The sequence below is a fragment of the Ochotona princeps genome, chromosome 17 (assembly GCF_030435755.1).
Source record: "Ochotona princeps isolate mOchPri1 chromosome 17, mOchPri1.hap1, whole genome shotgun sequence".
Taxonomy (NCBI): Eukaryota; Metazoa; Chordata; class Mammalia; order Lagomorpha; family Ochotonidae; genus Ochotona; species Ochotona princeps.
The window spans coordinates 12,470,882-12,485,420 of NC_080848.1; the positions used below are offsets into that span (position 1 = coordinate 12,470,882).

The following is a 14,539-nucleotide window of genomic DNA, read 5'->3' on the forward strand; positions in this document are numbered from 1 at the left end:
ATCCCTGAGCGCTGAGTTGGTATGACAGCAGGGAGTGTAACGCTTTCTCTTACCTCCCCCACCTGTCCACCACCCCAATCCTCTCGATCCTGATCAGAGCCCCACACACGTCTGCAATCCCCTCACCTTTGTAACAAATATTTAAAAAATAAATGTTTTGAAATTAATGAATTTAACAAGCTTTCAAAAGGCTATGTTGAGGCCCAGCACGATGGCCTAGCAGCTAAAGTTCTCGCCTTGAACACGCCAGGATCCCATATGGGCGCTGTTTCTAATCCTGGCAGCTCCACTTCCATCCAGCTCCCTGCTTGTGGCCCAGGAGAGCAGTCGAGGACGGCCCAAAGCCTTGGGACCCTGTACCCACGTGGGAGACCTGGAAGAAGTTCCTAGCTCCTGGCTTTGGATCGGTGCAACACCGGCCATTGTGGTCACTTGGGGAGTGAATCATCTGGAGGAAGAGCTTCCTCTCTGTCTCTCCTCCTCTGCATATATCTGCCTTTCCAATAAAAATAAATAAAAATCTTAAAAAAAAAAAAAAAAAGAAATTGTCTAAAAAAAAGGCTATGTTAAAGTCTTTTGTTTTTTCACCCACCAAGAAAACAAGACTACGTTTATAAAAAGTGGAAATTGGGGCTGGCACAGCTGAATGCTGTTTGTGGTGCTGGCATTCCACATGGGCGCTAGTTCCTCTTCCAGCTGTCCCACTTATGATTCAGTTTCCTGCTTATGCCTAAGAAAGCAATGAAGGATGGCCTAAGTCCTTGGGACTCTGCACGCACGAGGAAGACCTGAAAGAAGCTCCTGGCTCCCTGCTTCAGACCAGGGAGTAAGGCAGTGATGGAAGAGCTCTCTGTAACTCTTTCAAGTAAAATAAATCTTAAAAAAAAAAGTGGGGAACTTGTTTCTATCCCAAGAGGCTTATTCCCTTGAGAGGCAGGAACTGTCTCATTCAAAGCTTGCACCTACAAAGAGGAAACAAAACTAAGCCCAGTGGGGACCAATAACTGTGAAGCTTTCAAAGCAAGTGAGCAGTGAAACCCAGTGCTAAGAGCTCAGGGAATATGGGTAACACCTGACATTAGTGAGACACAGACATTCACAGCTGCACATGTTCTAACCATTCATTCTAAGGATCCCACTTTCCTAATCCCCTCACCTCCTGGAGAGATGAGGGCTGCCACCAGCACCACCCTGAAGGAAGGGGTACAGAAAGTGGAACCCTGAAGTGGGGAATCTGAGATAGAGAGACTTTGAGGAATACTGAGTGGCTCAACTGGTCATCCAGGTACCAGAGAGGTGGAAAATGTGCTCTGTCACCTGCATAAAGAACGGACTGGGATAGCAAAGAACTTTACCCACAGCTCCCTGGGGTCCCCAGACCACTAAGCGACTGCCACCTGCTACCTACAGACAGGCAAGATAATTTCTGAGTCTTTGCTTATTTACGTCTTGTTCCTATTTTTTAGATACAGTGGAAGAAGAAGTTAAGAGAATGGGCTCTGGGATCAGGGTTTAAATAGAAGCTTTGTCACATCCCGTTTCTCAAATTCTATAAATATGAATCTCCTTGATTAGTAATAAACACAATGAAGATATTCACGCTCTTAGCTCCAGTCAAGATTAAATTAAAATCTGACAATTATGTAAATAAACATATTATCATAATGTTTAAACATCAGCTATTATTAAATTTTGAAAATAATCTTACTTACTTGTGATAATTCTCTTTTTTCTCATCTCTCCAGTTTTTATTTAACTGGTGAATTTTCACAGCTACATATCTTTGCTCTGTTAGATCAAATGCCTACAAAGAAAAGAAACAAATTACATTCTGGGTAAACGATAAGAAGAATTATAGGCAACTGACTTAAAACTTCGATTTAACAGATCAACACAATCAATGTACAGCATAAGTTAAATAAAAACAGCAGCAAATGACAGCACATTACATATTTGTTTCAGTGTTGCACCATCTTCTTGAAACTTGTGATTAGATCATTTAGACGTCTCCAGACACACTGGCACCAACGGGTTTAGAACATAAAACCAAACACACACCACAAACAGAAAGACAGCCCATGTCTTAACAGCCACTTCCAGCAATTCTTTCTGGTCACCATCTATCTCATGGGGGGCCTTTCTGCCTTGGGTTCTCTTGTCCTTTAGCTGATACTGGTACTTCAAAACTCTTACACTTTTGAGATCCTAGTGACATACAGGGCCTGCTCACTAGAGAAAATAACCTCTCAGAATATTTCTCTTTAGTACAACTGTTTAGAAAAATGAATTGTAATTTGGTATGCAGTGTTTATTAAAAATCAAAACAGAAACAGAAACAAAAGGAAAACAATGAGACCCATCTTGAGCTGCACTCTAACAGAGGTCCAGTGAAATGCAGCCTCAGTGCCAAGCATGGCTGCAGTCAGTCCCTCCTGGGCCCTCACCAGCACTGTCTCAATGGACAGAAACACCGCTGCTGAATCCCACAGCAGCCAGGCACTGCCAAGTCCTGCCGTGATGAGGGTAAAACCTTGAGATTCTGAGGAAGTATAAATTACAATACAATAAAGTAATAGAGTAGGACATGGTCTCATTGACCAATCCTTAGGATGAAGTTTTTCTTAGCTTTTCAAGAACAGAAAAGCTAAACAGGTAAAATTTCAACACTGTTCCCACCCAAATGCCAGTTTCCATGTATGCACAAAGAGATAAGAATGAGAAGTACAGAGTACACTGCCCAGAAACCAGTAGGATCACTGTTCTACAGACTCCACAAATCCAAGTTTCTCCAGGAGAGCACAGCATCTTAGGGAAGGCTGTTTATACACCAGAAAAGCTTTCATTTACACTCACTTGAAACCAGTGTTTTAAAACACAAAACCCACTTAATTTAGACAGAGTATTTTATTTCAGAGAAACAGAAATTTCAGAACTCATTTTTTCTTACACAGTCTAAAGTCTAACATAAGCAAGTAAACCACCAGTTTTACTGCAGAAAACCATTTCAAACAATTAAAAACTAGGTTAAATAGCACCTTATGATTTGTTAGAGAGCTAATGCTATGGCAAATGGTCTTTTTCTCCAACTACCATATTATGCTTCTGAGCGCAAGACACTGTGAGGCAGTGTTGCCTGAAGAGGAGCTACGGAGAGCGGAGAGCAACAAGACACTGTGAGGCAGTGTTGCCTGAAGAGGAGCTACGGAGAGCGGAGAGCAACAAGACACCGTGAGGCAGTGTTGACTGAAGAGGAGCTACGGAGAGCGGAGAGCAACAAGACACTGTGAGGCAGTGTTGCCTGAAGAGGAGCTACAGAGAGCGGAGAGCAACAAGACACCGTGAGGCAGTGTTGACTGAAGAGGAGCTACGGAGAGCGGAGAGCAACAAGAGTAACTACATTAAATGCACACATCACTCTGAGCAGTGCCTAGACTTCAACAACACTACAATGCTGAAAGAAAAATGTTAGGAAAAAGCAGGATGATAAAATCATGACAAGTCCCTGTGATGCACTAAAGATAAAATTTGATTTTTTACTTAACAAAGACTTAGCATAGAGGGAGAGGGAGAGAAGGAGGCAGGGGGGAAGGAAGGAGGGAGAAGGGAAAGAGGAGGACAGAGAGAGGAAGAGAGGAGGGGGTTGAGAACAGAGGGGATGAAAGGATAGAATGGAAAGAGACAGAATTCCAAATGGTTCTAACAGCCAGGAATTCCATCTGGGTCCCCCACATGTGTGGCAAGAGCCCAAATACTTGGGTCATCCTCTGCTACCGTCCCAGGCACATCCTCAGGGAGCTAGATCTCAGAGCAGGAAAGCAGTCATAAGTAGTGGCTCAACCTAATGCACACGATGGTCACTTGTACAGAAAAATTTGAAACTCATGTACACTTTTTAAAAAAGATTAATTTATTTTTATTGGAAAGACAGATTCACAGAGAGGAGAACCAGAGAGAAACGTCTTCTGTTCACTGGTTTACTCCCCAAGTGGCTGCATCGGCCAGAGCTGAGCCAATCCGAAGCCAGCAGCCAGGAGGCATCTCCAGGTCTCCCATGCAGGTACAGGGTCCCAAGGCTTTGGGCTATCCATCTCTGCTTTTCCAGGCAACAAGCAAGGAGTTGGATGGAAAGTGAGGCAGCCAGGACACGAACCAGCATCCATAAGGGATCCTGGCCTATGCAAGGTGAGGATTTAGCTACCAGGCCACTACACTGGGCCTGAAACTCAAGGATACTTTTTTATATCCATACTTCTCACATGTATAGATTTCAAAATATTTCTGCATCAAAATAATCTTATTTTTAAACTCCATTTTCCACAACCTTTCTTTTCCTTTGTTTGAAGAAAAAAAGATTTATTTAATTTGATTTGCAAGGCAGAGTTAATAAAAAGAGGAAAGACAGAAAGAGATATCTTTCATCCCTTGGTTCATGTTCCAAAAAGGCCACCAACAACTGGATTGGGCCTGTTTGAAGCCAGAAGCCTGGATCTTCTTCCAGGTCTCTCACATTGTGCAGGGGCCAATAGACCTTGGGCACCTTCTGCTGCTTTTCCAAGCTGTTAGCAGAGAGCTGGACTAGAAATGGAGCAGCCAGGACTCAAATTGGTGCCTATATGGAATGCTGGCTCCACAAGCAGAGACGGCCTCTCCACAAACTTTTCTTTTTTAAAGACAAAAATACAGATTATGTGTCATAACTGTGTCTGTATCTACACATATATTTTCACATTTGGCAGGGGAGGGTAGAGGCAGAAAGTGCTCTTATCTGCTGATTCATCCCTTAAACACACAAGAGAATGATACTGGGCTGCCACAGGAGGCTGGAGCTCAGTGCAGGTCTCCTACATGGGCAGCGGGGACCCAACTATTTGACGGTCACCTGCTGCCTCTCAGGATCTACACTTTCAGAAGCAGGAATTGGGAACTGGGAATTGAACGCAAGCGCTCCTATATGGGAAGCATGTGTTTTAACAGGCAGTTTTACCACTAGGGCAAGTGTTTGTTCCTTCACAAACTTTCTGAGGGACTCCTACATTTACAATGACAATATTTTCAACCTGAAAAAGGAAAATTCTGTCACATGATACAACACAGATGACCCTTGAGAACTTATCCTAAGTAATATTCGATAATCATGATTCACTTCTACAAGAGATCTAAAACTAGGTAAAATTCATAGAAGTAGAAAGTAGATCCCCACCTTTAGGCAACTGTCTAGGTTGCCTTGTACTTAGGGCAAGTATTACGCTGTTGGGAGAAAAGCAGCCAACAGCTGATAGGCATTCTGGCCTGATTAATTCCAAATTTGTGTAAACTATTCCAGTATACCAGCATAGTTGCCTATTCTATTTATTTTCTTTTAAAGATATGTGGAATGGGCACCAGTTCATATCCCAGCAACCCTGCTTCCCATACAGCTCCGTTTGTGGTCTGGGAAAGCAGTCAAGGATGACCCAAAGCCTTGGGACCCTGCACTCATGTGAGAGACCCAGAAGAGGCTCTGGGCTCCTGCCTTCAGATCAGCATAGTTCCGGCCATTTCGGGAGTGAATCATCAAATGGAATATCTTCCTCTCTGTCTTTCCTCTGTATTATCTTTCTAATAAAAATAAATCTGTCCTCTATCCCAGGGTACAGAGGCGCTTGGGAGGTTGAGTGTAGCTTCTCCCTTTATTTCTGCCCCTACCCCCAGATATAGGAAGGAAAGAGAATGTGGAAATAATGGTCTAACCCACCCTTCTGTAGCCTTGGCCCGTATTACCCTAATTAACTATGTAAAAAAGCATCAAAAAAATTATTAAGAGTAAAAAAAAAAAAGTTATGTGGAGAGGATGACCCCAGGGGTCCACGCTGTGAACTGCCCGGGCAGGGGGGGATTTGGGGATGTGTGGCAGTGGGGGCCACCGAGCGAATACTTTACAGGTGTGGAGTGACTTCTGGGGCCTTCCATGAACCAGGTCATTGCACTCGCAGGTAAATGAGGGAGCTGAAACTGGGTGATTTAGAGTGAGGACACTGGAGGGAATGTCTCAATCAGACCAAAATGACCTTTCCCACGTGGGAGACCAGGGCTGGCCTTGGGGGCATCCTCCATAGCTGGTACACACAAAGGCTAGGGCTGGGGGACCTACCTGGCAAGATTAGCACAATACCTGACAGCAAGTGTTGGTATAAGGGTGGGGCACAAAAGGCTGGGCCATGACACTAACCTTACATGACAGAACCATGTGTGGGCTCACCCCTGTGAGTCTGAAGTACCCACTGGCTTGTGTGAGGGCTGAGGGTGGTGATGGCCCAAGCTAGACACAACAATAGGACTTACCAACACTCAAAGGAACTGGGGTTTAAGCAGGCTGCAGTACTTGTGGGTACTGAGAAGCAACTGAGAAGCAGGTCCGAAGGCAGGTTGGGCCACAACATCCACCAGCACATACAAAAGCCAGGACCGGAGGCAGACTATGTTGGGTAGGAGCCTAGCACCTACTAGCATGAGCAAGATCCAGGTCTGGGAGTGGCCTGGTAGGGAAACTCGGGAAATTTCCCTATTAGTTCATAGTTCCTACTGGTGAGCATGAGAGCCGGGGTTGAGGGTAGGCCAGGCCAAGCAGGGTTGCACCACTCAGTGTGTGTGAGCTGGCTTGCCGGGCAGGTCAGGTTGGGCTGAGCTACTTCACCTGTGGGTTCACATGAGAGCCAAGGATGGGGGCAGAATAGGCAGGGCTAGACTGCAGTACCCAGTGGTGAGAGTTGGGCCTGGGGGTGGGTCAGGTCAGATCAGGCCACAGCATCTGCTGGCAAGTGCCAAGATAGGTGGTAGGCCATGCCAGGCTGGGTTGAACCATCACAAGAACGTACAAGATCCGGGCTGGGAACAGGCCTGGTATGGGAACTAAAGGGACTCCTCTGCTAGGCTGTGGTTCCTACTGGTAAGCACAAGAGCCAGAGCTGAAGGCAAACCAGACTGAACCTGGATGCAACACGCCTTGCCATGTGTGTGGGCTAGTTCAGGGGGTGGGCCAGACAGAGCTAGCTCCCAGCACTTGCTGACACTTGTGAGAGCCAGTGTCTGCAGGATAGGTTAGGCTAGGGTGCAGCACCCACTGGTTCACAGGAGAGCCAGGTCTGGGAGTGGGCCAGGGTTGGGCAGGGCTGTAATACCTGCTCGTGAATGCTGAGACTGGAGGCAGGTCATATCAGGGTGGATCACCAGCAAACGAGATCTGGGGCTAGCAGAGGGACTGATGGGGAACCTAGGGATCTCCTCTGTTAGGCTGCAGCTGGAGAGCACAACAGCCAAGCTGGATGAGGTGGGCAGCCCAGGCGAGGCCAGGCTACAGTACCTGTTGTAATACATGTGGGTGAGGTCTGGGCCCATTCACAGAACCTGGTGACAGGTGCAACAGCCAGGACAGCCGGCGCCCATATGGGATCCCAGTGCATTCAAGGCGAGGACTTTAGCCACTAGGCCACGCTGCCGGGCCCGGGCGCCAGTTCTAATCCCGGCAGCTCCACTTCCCATCCAGCTCCCTGCCTGTGGTCTGGGAAAGCAGTCAAGGACAGCCCAAACCTTTGGGACCCTGCACCCGCATGGGAGACCCGGAAGAGGTTCCAGGTTCCCGGCTTTGGATCGGCGCGCACCGACCGTTGCGGCTCACTTGGGGAGTGAATCATTGGACAGAAGATCTTCCTCTCTGTCTCTCCTCCTCTCTGTATATCTGACTTTGCAATAAAAATAAATAAATCTTAAAAAAAAAAAAACCCTGCTCCTCAACAAGGTTACCTGCACATGAAGGAGGACTGCAAACAGGCCCATTTATGAGCACAGATTAAACTATGGGTAAAATGCCAGAAAATCAAAACTAGCAGTGCACTAAAAATCATACTGTGTTTCTGAAAATGGAGAGTGAAAACCACTTTACAACACTGTGAGTAGACTCCATGCCACTGAACTGTAAACTTAAAAAAAATAAATAAAAAGATAAATTACACACACAATCACATTAGGAAAGCTACAAGAAAACCGTAGCACTTTTTTTTTAACCTTAAACAAGATCCATTACTTTGACTCAAAACATTCTTAATGTACAGTGAAGAGTCCACACTACATCAACTCTGCATTTTATAGCCAGCTACTAGAAACACACAGAGCAATTAAAGGAGGTAGTGGTTGTACCTGGAATGGGTCTTTAGCTGTCTTTAAAACTGGCTCAATAAATCCCTCATTCTGTCCAAGTTAATCTGGAAGCAGAATGGCCCATACACTGGTGTTCCACCCTGAAGCCCTCTAAGCCAAGATACCCTCTCAGAATGCCCGTGCTGGCATACAACTGAGACCCTTTTAAAAATAAAAAAGCATATTTTCAACTAAGAAATAACTTTTTTTTCTTTTTTTTTTTTTGAGGTCACATTTTTATTGCATTTCAGTTTTTCAAAAATTAATTACATTGCATTATGCACTTAATTATTGCATTTTTTATACACTGGGATTCCCCCCGCCCCTCCCCACACCCTCCCCCCACAGCGGATTGCTCCACCTTGTTGCATTTCCATAGTTCAAATTCAGTTGACATTCTTTCATTGGAGGTATTTACCAAGCATAAAGTCCAGCATCTTATTGTAAGAAATAACTTTGACCTGATTTGCTTTATGTATATAAAAATGAGAATATAGGTATCATTTTGATATTATCAAATGTAGGTAAGACAGATACACACACCGAGTTTAAAAAAAAAAAAAAAGAAAAGAAAAAAAAAATGAAATTATCCTAACTCTACCAGTCAGATAGCTCATCACTTGAATTTACTGGAAGCATATTCCCAGAGACAGAGACTTATTCAAAAATGTAAATGTCGAACAGGTAACAACTCAGCTTCCACTATGCTTATGTCCTCCGAGTTGGTCGTAGGCAATAATTTAACCAGTTCTTCATCCTTACCTTGTAAACTTCACTGAAACCTCCTCTCCCCAAAAGGTGTAACAACAAATATCTGTCGTTTAGCGTTGGATGATCTTTAAATCTGTGGAAATAGCGAATATGTGACATTCTGAGATCAAGGACTATGGTTTTCCATACTGATATAATCCAAAGAACTAAAAACATGATTCTATACATGAATATAGCTGCTGCTGGTTTAAAAATCAACAGCAACATAGAGAATCCCAAGCATAAAAGCTGAACAGTCCAAAGCAGGCAGCCTGACTCCAAGCAGCAGCCAAGGCTGAGGTCAGAAGCCAAGGATGCCTGCAGCAGCCCTGTTGAATCCATGTCCCTGCCTGACTGCTCCAATTCTGCCCTTCGAGGATGTGATGGCATGGAGGAAAGCAGGGGGAATTTGATTATATAACATTTTCAAACTACTTTTTGGCTGCTCCAAATAATTAAAGAGGCATATGCTCTCACCATCTCAAAACTACACACAATAAAATTCTAAGATACTTTATAATGCCTTTAAAAACATTTGATTATAAAGCAAGTCACATGACTTATGTGCATTCACTTTTTTTCCTCTTTCTCTCTCTCTTTTAAGATTTTATTTTTATTAGAAAGGCAGATTTACAGAAGGAGGAGAGACAGAGAGGAAGGAAGATCTCCTATCCATTGATTCACTGCTCAACTGGCCACAACGACCAGAGTCGAACTGATCCAAAATCAGGAGCCTCTTCCGGGTCTCCCACGCAGGTGCAAGGTCCCAAGGCTTTGGGATGTCCTCAACTGCTTTCCCAGGCCACAAGCAGGGAGCTGGATGGGAAGCGGGGCTGCCGGGATTAGAACCAGTGTCCATATGGGATCCTGGCACGTGCAAGGTGAAGACCTTGGTCACTAAGCTACTATGCCAGGCCCACTTTGCTCTTTTTAAAGCTAAAAGTCTGTTAAAACTGCACCCTGCATTTAAGATTCTAATAGATCCTTACAAATACAAATTTTTAAAAATTTTTACCTAGTTACGGATTTTAAGCCTCATAAATAATGTCAAAATAACTTTAAGAAAGCAACATACCTGTGGGGAGAGATGCCATTACCACATGGTAGTTTGGCCATATTGGTCAAGTTAACTGAATTTCTACGCTTGTTTACTGAGCTATCATGAGGATTAAAGGAGAAGACATAAGGACAGTTGGTACCATGCTCCATACACATAATTCTTAGGAAATGGTAACCTACTGCTGCCTGCCCCTTTACAAAAGGAATGGTCCATGGCTCACGAAGGCACAGCAAAAAACAAGCTGTGACTAACTGGAAAAACTGTAAGTCAGAAAAATGTGGGAAAGAACAGGTTACTGATCAAAGCTCTTCCCCACTGACAACTTATTTTTCCTATTTTCAATGCCTTAAGTGATTTAAAACAGAACTGAATGTTCATGTAAAATAAGTGTGCTGAATTTAATAGTTTCACTTGAAGTCTTCACACCCATTCTGAAACTTACTGTCAGATTTTTCCCACAATACCACACTGTGGGTCCATGCTCCCCTTCCTTAAGGCTTTGTAGGTAAGTCTCAATAGATGGTTATTTCAATCATTTAGGACTGCAAAAACTATACTGCTTTAGGAACCTTACTCCTGTAAAGATCACACATATATATGTAATTATATGTATATTTTACATATATTATAGATATATACACATATACGCACTTAGTATTTAAGGCAAAGAATATAAAAACTTCATTCACAAAACTGTATTTTACTATATAAATATTATACAGAAACATTTACCAAGCTTCTACTGAGCAAAACCATCATTCTAGACCTTTCAAATAAATGTCAGCAATTGTTCAGCAATCTCCAACCCGACATACCCCCAAGTTGCTTACTGTGAATTATCTTCATTATGTATCCTTTTTAATTCCCTGATATGTAGATTTCTAACCCTTTCTAGCCGTTCCAGCTCTGCTTGGATCTCTGCTTCCTCCTAAAATGAAAAGCAACAAAAAGAGTCTCATTTCAAAAGCAACAGGTGGTTTTGAAAGGAAAACACTCTGAGATACTTTTTGAGAACTAGCATTTTATCACAGAAATAAGCCATTAGAAAATAGTAACTTCAAACCACAGAAAGTGCAATGGGAGGAGTGAAAACCTGCCCTGCCCCTCCCTCTTTCATGTCCATCGCCTACAAGTAACCACTGGTAAGTCTGCATACACGTACAAAAATGTTCTGTGTATATACATAGAGGCATGCAAAGACCTCTCACAAAACTCAGGTTCTCCCTTCTCTCTCTAACTATGAATTATAACTGGTGTTTGAAGTCCTACTGTTTAATTATATGCGTTTGGCCACTACCAACATGAACACCATCTACCAATAATGTACAGGTCGAAGAATTTTAAGAGTTGAGCAATCTGTACCTAAGACATCTCAGTGTATATCATCAGTAACAAACTGTGTTAAATGCCTTGTGTAATAATAGTTGTGTAAGACCTCTTCTTTGTTCCAAGCAGGATATAGGAGATACTATGAGATGTACAACATCCCAAGAGTCTTAGGATCAACTTCAGTACCATGTGCTCTTGTTGTCTGCAAAGATAACCAAACAAGAAGCTTTATGATGTGTACAGATTTATCTACTATTTGATCCTCAGGGGCAAAGCTGTCTCTCCCTCTGTAAGTTTATGTGTAAGAATTACAGACAGAAATCCTCCATTCACTGGTTTTCTCCCCAGATGCCTGAAATGTCCAGGGCTACCATTAGATCACAAGATGCTACAATGACAATAGCATATGCAAGGCTTCTGTAGCTTAAGTAAAACTACTACATTTGCCCCAAAGACCAAATAGTTTTCACCAAATATAAACCAGAAATCACATTTCACTTACCTTTTTAAGATGCCCTAATCTGAGTTTGAATATTTCTTCTTGTTCATGGTATTCTGCTAATGTTAATCTGGAAAACAATGGTGCAAACTTCAGAAACATTATCTGAACTCATAATGTGCCTATTTAACAAGAAATGTGCAAGTATAATAATTCCATGGCTAAAAATGAGTAAAAGAGATGCTGTCTTGCAAAATTCTGATGAGATACAATGTGAAGAATATACTCCAAAGCCAGAAATCTTACTTGTAAACTATAAAAACAGACATATTCCTACATTATTTATGAAATGACTTTCGACCCATATAGTACTCAGATAAAAACCCATTGGGAAAAATAGCCCCAATTTTTTTCTAGAAATATTTTTAGGAGCCAGGCAATAAGCCAATGGACTTGATTATTGTGAATGACCCTCAGACTTCAATACAACAGTATCAAGGAGAAAGATACAGTAGAAAAATCAGCCTATGCTTTGGAGTCCCAGGACAACTGGGTTGCCAGCCAGGCAGTCCCAAGCAAATCACTTCAACCTCTTATCTCAATTTCCTGAAAAGGAGCAAGTGATAAAAGACTATTAAATGAGAATGCAAGAGGAATAGTGAAAATGGCATTTAAACCAACTTTCAAAGCACTGACTGGACTGGTAATCATTCGTTTCCTGTTCTACTTATTCCACTGCATCTTTATATTTCCAGAATGTACAGTGATTTTTTTTTTATCCCTCTCTCCCCACCTTACAGAAACACACATGTATACTTCAAAGCTTCAGATCTCACTGTTTATAGTCTAAGTATTAGGGAAAAGATGAAGCAGCTATCACATTGATCCAGAAGAGTTATCAAATAAGGCTTAAGGCCTACTCAAAGCAAACAGAGTATACGTGATACAGCCTCTAGGGTTGCCACTGAACTCTTCAGAAGTGCACAAACACTATCAATTATCACATTTCACACGAGGAAAAAGGGAGAAAATCATAACTAGGAATTCTGTGCCTGAAAAGATTTACTCACAACACTCTAAAATTAGATGCTGAAAATGTATGGGGTAATAATTGGTAGTAAGCATTCATTATCACTGAACACAGAAAAAGTGCATTTCTGGGATGCTGTGGACTTCAAATCATGGTGTCCTATTCTATCTGAATATTTGAAGTGGATTATGAGTTCATATATTTTGTGAACTAATGTATGAAAACAATAAAAGACAAAAAATGTATCAGTCAGTAGGTTTTATGTAGCATGTCTTTATTCGTGGCTACCTTTGCTCAGTAACTTATTTTTATTCAAAGAAGAAAGGAATGAAGAAGGCAGAGATTTGTGCCTAGGATTTTCTACCTCTCCTACATATGGTAGCTCTGTAACAACTGTTAACTACCAGAAAAAGACTGTGCTGCAATTTCTGATTCTAGTGTTTTCTTTGGGTCCCAGAGTGGTAAAATATTTATGGTGAGGTGAAAATTCAGCTTATTGGAAAAGCATCCTTTTCCTAAAATATCAGGTGCTTTCTCATGACTTATTCTCTCAAGCTTTTTAGTATTAAAAATTAGTTCTTTGACCAATACAGAGCATCCTTCAAAGAGTTAGCCAAACTTCATGAAATGATAGCAATATTCCATAACCTAGAATAACATATCAGAGTACCTCACAAATTCATGCAAAATGGAAGCAGAAGATATGTTGGTCCTAAAAATTTTGAAACCAATACATCTTTTTATAACAGATTTTTCATGAGGTTTTTAAAAATTCTTTGTTTACAAGGATTTAAATATGTTTTGAACACATATTTGCCTTAACTCAATTTTTCCTGATTTTTACAAAGTACCTTATGTAAGCAATATCATTTGAATACACTGACATCTGAATTTGTTATGACTAAAAGTCATAATGTCAAATGAAGTGACATTATTTCTCCTTATTTAAAAACCCTGAATGTAGAGAACTGAGAAAATCAGTTAAAGTGGCTCTCTCATAGGTTGAACAAATCCATCAACTGAACTGAAAGACTGCTTAAACTCTAGGACTGCTGTAATCTTGGTCTCCAGGGGAACTCAGTAGAACATGTGAGTTTTGGGGGAAGGTGTGCAGTCTCTGTTCACATCAACAAAGAACATACGTTTCATTTTCAGCTCCGTTGGTCTTGCTTTTCCTCTGTTTCTGTTCAGTGGTTGCTGGAGGGGCCTGACCCATAGCAGGAGGTTTCCGTTTTGCTAACATTTTCCGTTGTCTTTCTATCTCTTCTCTCTGTGAATTTATCCTTTCTTGTTGCCTAGAAACATGAAAGTATTGTACAGAGAAATGTCAAAAGGAATTTTAAGAACAACAGAACAAACAGAAATAGCTTGCTATGGGCCCGGCGGCGTGGCCTAGCAGCTAAAGTCCTCGCCTTGAAAGCCCCGGGATCCCATATGGGCGCCGGTTCTAATCCCAGCAGCTCCACTACCCATCCAGCTCCCTGCTTGTGGCCTGGGAAAGCAGTCGAGGACGGCCCAATGCATTGGGACACTGCACCCGCGTGGGAGACCCGGAAGAGGTTCCAGGTTCCCGGCATCGGATCGGCGCACATCGGCCCGTTGCGGCTCACTTGGGGAGTGAATCATCGGACGGAAGATCTTCCTCTCTGTCTCTCCTCCTCTGTGTATATCTGGCTGTAATAAAATGAATAAATCTTTAAAAAAAAAAAAAAGAAATAGCTTGCTACTTACATATTTTCTGAACGTTAAGGGGGGAGAG

The 14,539-nt window shown here is 42.4% G+C and overlaps 1 protein-coding gene across 5 annotated transcripts in view; it reads right to left on the reverse strand.

The window, feature by feature from the left end:
• TLK2 (tousled like kinase 2) overlaps positions 1–14,539 on the reverse strand; it is a 116,247-nt gene that overhangs the window by 17,978 nt on the left and 83,730 nt on the right. For all 5 annotated transcript variants that reach the window (XM_058676622.1, XM_058676625.1, XM_058676623.1 and 2 more), the window contains 5 exons: positions 13,923–14,075; positions 11,814–11,880; positions 10,813–10,910; positions 8,935–9,016; positions 1,713–1,804 (listed from right to left, as the gene is read on the reverse strand). In XM_058676622.1, coding sequence (XP_058532605.1) covers positions 1,713–1,804; positions 8,935–9,016; positions 10,813–10,910; positions 11,814–11,880; positions 13,923–14,075 — 492 coding nt within the window. The remainder of the gene's footprint in view (positions 1–1,712; positions 1,805–8,934; positions 9,017–10,812; positions 10,911–11,813; positions 11,881–13,922; positions 14,076–14,539) is intronic.